At 56.3% G+C, this 1,319-nt stretch overlaps 1 protein-coding gene across 1 annotated transcript; it reads right to left on the bottom strand.

Moving 5' to 3' along the window:
• Positions 1–498: 498 nt before the first annotated feature.
• LOC104277111 (inositol 1,4,5-trisphosphate receptor-interacting protein-like 1) lies at positions 499–1,281 on the bottom strand. Its single transcript, XM_009873661.1, has one exon. The coding sequence runs from the start codon at positions 1,279–1,281 to the stop codon at positions 499–501; it is 783 nt and encodes a 260-aa protein (XP_009871963.1).
• Positions 1,282–1,319: the final 38 nt, after the last annotated feature.

The raw sequence follows: 1,319 nt of genomic DNA on the forward strand, positions 1-1,319 counted from the left end.
TGATCTCAGAGATCTTTTCCAGCCTCAACAAGTCTGGGATTCTGTGAGATCCTGAATTTGTCTCCTAAGAGTGCAGGGTCATTGTGAGTTCTGTGGGATATCACAGCACACCTCCAGCTGTTACCCTGGAAAAGCTGGATTGAGGGAAGATTCCTCAAACTCTGGTCCTGCTTGAGCTCCTCTCGCACGCTGTTATCTCCATGCCTGGTGGGCTCAGATCTGTGCCACAAACTCCACGGGCACTCTCTGGGATGAGCTGTATCTGTCCCAGTGTCCAAAGTCGCCATCTGGGTGTCACCAGTGTGAGACAAAAGGAGGTCCGCAGGGTCAATGGCATGAGTGGAAAAGCTGATGATCTCCAAGACATAGGACCAGAGCTGCAGACCTCCGAGGTGGAAATTGTCTTTTTGGGTGCACTCGCTGCGAGTCTGAGAAGCTGCATTTCGACAACAGCGCAGCTCTCTGGCCATGCTGTGCTCTGGTAAAGCTGGCCTCTGCCTACACAGAGCTCAGGTAGGCGCCCGGGCTGCCTGGCTGCACTGCAAAAATCATCTCTGTCACGATGGTCATGTTGGAGGTGGAGGTCCCTGTCAGCTGGAAGGTGCAGGTCTCGGAGGAGGGCAGCACCGTCAGCTGGCACTTCTGTGCCTGAGGCATACACAGCCAGGCTGATCTCACCAACAGCTGAGCCCAGCAAGCAACTTTCTCCATGTCTAAGTAGGCGTTAGTGCAGAGTCTGCCTAGGAGTTCCGAGCTCTGATCCCTCGGCAGCTCGTTGTCAGTGCCGTGGAGAAAGCACGTATCCCCCAGCAGCAGCTGCTCCATCTGGCACATGCACTCCATCACCACATGGGCCCTGAAGATCCTTGCTGGCAGCTGCCGTGTGGTGTCCTCCTCCAGGATGAAAGAGTACCCCGGGGGTGGCTGCAGGAACATGAGCCGGCGGTAGAGGATGGTGTTCTCATGGGCACTCCAAGCTTCATAGGGGCCGTCCACCCCAACGGCCGGGTGCATCTGTGGCATGAACGTCGTCTTGCAGAGCATTCGACAGACACCAAAGAGGTCCTCCACCAGCTCCTTCAACACCTTGCATGTGTCAGGCAGGCCCTGCTGCACTGGTGATGGGGTGGACACAGCCAAAGATGGGTCACCATTGAGGTCATCCTTCTCCTGCTTGTTGTTGCCCTCCTCCTGCTCATCGTTGCCCACCTTCTGCTTGTTTTTGTCCTCCTCCTGCTCATCATTGTCCACTTCCTCAGAGCAGCCAGGAAAGGCGTGCATGATTGCCCAGGCCTGCCAGCAGAGTATGGCTCCCCACG

This window comes from Apaloderma vittatum, unplaced genomic scaffold (genome assembly GCF_000703405.1).
Source record: "Apaloderma vittatum isolate BGI_N311 unplaced genomic scaffold, ASM70340v1 scaffold8890, whole genome shotgun sequence".
Lineage (NCBI taxonomy): Eukaryota > Metazoa > Chordata > Aves > Trogoniformes > Trogonidae > Apaloderma > Apaloderma vittatum.

Excerpts from the sequence above, each read along its gene's own strand:
- LOC104277111 (XM_009873661.1), bottom strand. The coding sequence starts at position 1,281 with ATGCACGCCTTTCCTGGCTGCTCTGAGGAAGTGGACAATGATGAGCAG.